This window comes from Nannospalax galili, unplaced genomic scaffold (assembly GCF_000622305.1).
Source record: "Nannospalax galili isolate Female #2095 unplaced genomic scaffold, S.galili_v1.0 scaffold598, whole genome shotgun sequence".
Classification (NCBI taxonomy): domain Eukaryota; kingdom Metazoa; phylum Chordata; class Mammalia; order Rodentia; family Spalacidae; genus Nannospalax; species Nannospalax galili.
In genome coordinates, this window is record NW_008342423.1 from 1,380,224 (window position 1) to 1,385,213 (window position 4,990).

General features: G+C 42.0%; 1 protein-coding gene across 7 annotated transcripts in view; it reads left to right on the top strand.

Moving 5' to 3' along the window:
* Tnk2 (tyrosine kinase non receptor 2) overlaps positions 1-4,735 on the top strand; it is a 58,900-nt gene extending 54,165 nt beyond the window's left edge. For 3 of the 7 annotated variants that reach the window (XM_008838543.3, XM_008838542.3, XM_008838536.3), the window contains one exon: positions 4,405-4,734. In XM_008838543.3, coding sequence (XP_008836765.1) covers positions 4,405-4,546 — 142 coding nt within the window. In that variant the 3' untranslated portion in view covers positions 4,547-4,734. Of the gene's footprint in view, positions 1-4,404 lie in introns of all 7 variants that reach the window. The other 4 variants (XM_008838537.3, XM_008838538.3, XM_017799486.2 and 1 more) reach the window with 2 other exon arrangements.
* Positions 4,736-4,990: the final 255 nt, after the last annotated feature.

A 4,990-nucleotide genomic window follows, 5' to 3' on the forward strand; every position in this document is an offset into this window, starting at 1 on the left:
TATATAGTCTTGTTGTTAAACCTCTGTCAGATGTGTCACTGGTGAAGATTTTTTTCCCGTTCTGTGGGCTTTCTCTTCACTTTTTTGATTGTTTCTTTTGCTGTACAGAAGCTTTTTAGTTTAATGAGGTCCCATTTGTTGATTGCTGACCTTAATTCCTGAGCAACTTCTGTCTGATTTAGAAAATCCTTTCCTATACCTATATCTTGTAAGTTACTGCCTATATTTTCTTCTAATAGTTTCAGGGTTTTCAGTTTCACATTGAAGTCTTTGATCTACTTGGAATTGACTTTTGTGGAAGGTGAAAGATAAGGATCTAGTTTCATTCTTCTACAGATGGAGATCCAGTTTTGCCAGCACCATTTGTTGAAGATGCTGTCTTTCCTCCATTGTGTGTGTGCCCTCAGATTTGGGCCTTTAGTGATGTTCCATTGATCTATGTCTATTTTTGTGCCAGTACCATGCTGTTTTTTTGTTTTTTGTTTTTTGTTTTTTTTTAACTATAGCTCTGTAGTATACTTTGGAATCTGGTTTAGTAATCCCCCCAGCTTTGCTCTTTGGCTCAGGTTTGCTTTGGTTATCCGGGGTCATTCGTGGTTCCATACGAATTTACAGATTATTTTTTCTAATTCTGTGAAGTATGTCATGGGGATTTTTATTGGGCTTGCATTGAATCTATATATTGCTTTTAGTGGGATGGTCATTTTCACAATATTAATTCTTCCAATCCATGAGCATGGGTGGTGCTTCGATCTGGTGTCTTCCTCAATGTTTCTTTAACGATTTAAATTTTCCATTTTAGAAATCCTTGGTGTTTTAGGTCAAATTTATTCCAAGATTTTTTTTTGGCAGCAATTGTGAATGGAAGCATTTCCCTGTATTCTTTCTCCAATTGCTCAGTTCCCACATTTTCAATGAATGAGGGCTGCCTTGCTGGGGAGTATGATCCCATCAGAGCTGTGCCCTCATGCTTAGGAATCTTAGCAGCAAACCATCTTTCTCCTGTGAGTACTGCTTTTGTCCAGTCTTCCCAAGTCCTTCCTTGATGGTTGACATCCTTTAGACAATGACTTTCCTACTTTGAGAAGATGTAGAAACATAATGAAGCAGAAATGATGAAAGAGTAAGAGTTCATTTCTGGGGCCAGAGAGACGGCTCAGTGGTTAAGAGCACTGGCTGCTCTTGCAGAGGACCCGGGGTTTGATTCTCAGCGCGCACATGGCGGCTAACAATGGTCTGTAACTCAAGTTCTAAGGAAATTTGACGCCCTCATCTGACCTCCTTGGGCACTGTATGACGCAGGTACACTTACATACATGCAGGCAATATACTCATACACATAAAATAAAAATAATAAATAAAATATTTAAAAAGTTTAACTACTATTTGAACTGGCTTCCACAGACTCATCAAAAGACCCAATATACTGTATATGCTAAGCCACATCTAGGACCAAGTTTTAGCAGTCCATATGAGATGCAAAGTAGTTGCCTATTACTGAGATGAAATCTCATTTAGATCGCTGTAGTTTAAGGTACATGCGCCTATAATCTTGTGCAGAATGAAGGTACCGTATTGACATTCTGAATTGAGCAGTTAAAATCTGGAAGCACTGACTGTCTGACGCAGAGTTCTCGGAGAGGACTTACAAGTCGTTTGTTGGAAGAAATGATTGCTAAAAATGTATTGCTGAAGCTAGAGAGACGGCTAAGAGCACTTCTTCCTCCTTTCAGTTCCCAGCACCCACATGTGTTGTTACAGACCAACTGTCCATAACTCCAGTTCCAGGAGATCTGATGCTCTCTTCTGAACTCCGCAGGCATTGCATGACATCGGTGCACCTACCCACATGCAGGAAATACACTCTTACACATAACGAAAAATATTAGTGCTGGGTGTGGTGGTGCATGTGTTTAGTCCCAGCACTTGGGAGGCAGAGGCAGGCGGATCTCTGTGAGTTCAAGGCCAGCCTGGTCTACACAACAAGTTCCAGGCCAGTTGGGGCTACATGGAGACCCTGCCTCAAAAAGACCAAAAATTAAATAAATAAATAAATAAATAATGATAAAATATTAGCAAAACATAACAGATTTTTTTAAAACCACAGTTAATGTCATATTTAGCACTGGGCAGGTAGAGACAGACAGATCCATGGGGCTCACTGATCAGGCCAGCCTAAACTACTTGATGAGTTCCCGGTCAGTGAGAGACCTTGTCTTTTTTTAAAAAAAGGTGGACATTACTTGAGGAATGACATCTGAGGTTGTCTTCTGGCCTCCACATGTATGCACACGTGCACAATCCATGCACCTGTGGATTGAACAGGACACTAACATACATACATACACACACAATTATATGTATATATATAAGATTTATATATCATATATATATATATATGGACATGTATCTTCTACTTTGCCTGGGGAAGAAATTAAAAACACAAGTTTGTGATAGCACCTTAAGTTTTATTTGCAAGATGTAAATTTGGCATGTCTGAGAATCATCCAAGTGGAGCTGTCCAACAGCCAGGTGTCTATGACCTCTGACTCAGGACTGAGTCTTCAGATGAGTTGGTGACACATATAGGCCAAAGCCTCTTTTCCTTCAAGCTGCCCCACTCCTGGCCTAATTTATTTGGGAGCCTCTGCTGGCTAATTAGTCTATACTCACAGAGACCAAGTTCAAGTCACTCTATGTGAATCATTAGCATCTTTGCCATGCAGATTTTGTATTTTCAAGAGAGGAGTGAGAAGCAAAGACCAAGGCTCCTCTTGGTCTGCTTAGTGACCTACAGATTAGCCAGGGCTGACCTGCTCCTTCAAGCCAAGCCCACTGGGAATGGTGTGGGTGTCAGTTCTATAGGATTGTAGAAACTGGCACAAACATGAACGAGTGGGTGCACACACACACGCGCGCGCACACACACATGCACGAGTGAAAATGATAAAAATAAATTTTTTTTGTCTTTTTTGAGACAGAGTTTCCCTGTAGCCCCAGCTGTCCTGGAATTCATGTTGTAAACCAGGCTGGCCTCGAACTCACAGAGATATGCCTGCCTCTGACTCCCAAGTGCTGAGATTAAAGGTGTGGGCCACCATGCCCAGCAAAAATAAAATTTTTAAAAAAGAACACTTGCAGAGGACCAGGGTTTGATTCCCAGCACCCACATGGTGGCTACGAACCGTCCTTAACTCCAGTTCCAGGGGAATCCGAAGCCCTCTTCTGACCTCCACGGCATTGTACGACACGGGTGCACTCACATACTTGCAGGCAATACACTCATACACATAAAATAAAAATAACAGATAAAATTTTTTTTTGAAAAAAGAGTATTTTTAACTTGGTATGTTATCACGTCTATAATTCCAGCACTCCAGAGTTTGAGGCAGAACAATTGATTGCAAGTTCAAGGCCACCCTGGGGTATGTAACAAAGCTCTGTTTCAAAGAACCAAAACCAGCAATTTTTGAAAAAAATTTTTATTATTTTTATTTTATGTGTATGTGTGTATTGCCTGCATGTAGGTAAGTGCACCCACAGAGGACAGAAGAGGCTGTCAGATCTCCTGGAACTGAAGTTACAGACAGTTGTTAGCTGTCATGTGGGTGCTGGGATTTGAACCCAGATCTTCTGCAAGAACAACTAGTGTTCTTAACCGCTGAGCCATCTTTCCAGTCCCCCCAGTGATTTTTAAAAAAATATTTTTTATTTATTATTTTTATTTTATGTGTATGAGTGTATTGCCTGCATGTATGTGAGTGCACCTGTGTCGTGCAATGCCACAGAGGTCGGAAGAGGGAGTTGGAGTCCCCTGGAACTGGAGGTAAGGACGGTTCGTAGCCGCCATGTGGGTGCTGGGAATCGAACCTGGGTCCTCTGCAAGAGCAGTCAGTGCTCTTAACCACTGAGCCATCTCTCTAGCCCCCAACAGTAATTTTTTAAAAAAAGATTACAGTCCACAGCCTTAAAGTTTCTAAGAAAAGAACATTTTTATTTTGACTCCTTTACACTTACGAAGTGAGTCCCCCCTATTTCACATATCCATTAGAATTCACCCTTTGGGGTAAAGTATATTACCACATGTGGACCCTGGTTCAATATCCAGCATTGCAGAAAAAAGAAAGACAATTTACTCCCTTTACACAATCATTCATTTAATCACTAACCATGTATTTGAAGAGCGAAATGCAAATATTTGACCTGTCCCATGTCTCTTTCATCTTTTCAATTGAGTAGGTAAGAAAACTAGTGGGTCATTTCCTCCTCCAAGTCTTACCTCTCAAGCATTTAAAAAAGAAAGAATCATTCTGAGTTCTCTCATAATTTATCAGGCAGTTGATAAAAACCCTGGTAGCCTGGGATGCTCTTGAGGGACAGTGTCCTTTGTATCCTGTTTTGCAGATCTCAGTACAGGCTGTCTCGGGCAGCCTTCCACTGGAACAGCCTTCGCCAGGGCTGCGAGTCCCACACGTGCAACGTGACTGCCTCGAGACTAAGGCTCAGCGGTGCGGTTTTCTTTCCCCTTCTTTCCCTCGCTTCCTGAGTCCACATAAAGGCTGTCTCTGTAACTGTGGTTTGTCCGCTTTTGTTTTCCTTCATAATTTTGAACAACTGGCTGTTATGCATGTCATGGAGGTTCTTCAGAGCACAGATTGAGGGATCCCTCATCATACTTGGGTAGAGAAGACGGAAGATGTGGACACCAGCCCAGAACTCAGACCCAATGGGTGTGCCTCCCAGTTCTTACCTCCCCTGCTGCAGGGAATAACAAGCAAGTTATTAAGTATTTAGATGAGGGCTTTTTTTTTTTTTTTTTTCCCGTCTTTTTGAAACAGGGTTTCCCTGTAGCCCTAGCTGTTCTGGAACTCACTATCTATGCAGACCAGGCTGGCCTTGAACTCACAGAGATCCGCCTGCCTCTGCCTCCCAAGTGCTGGGACTACAGGCCTGTGCCACCACGTCCAGCTAGACCTGGGCTTATTAAGCT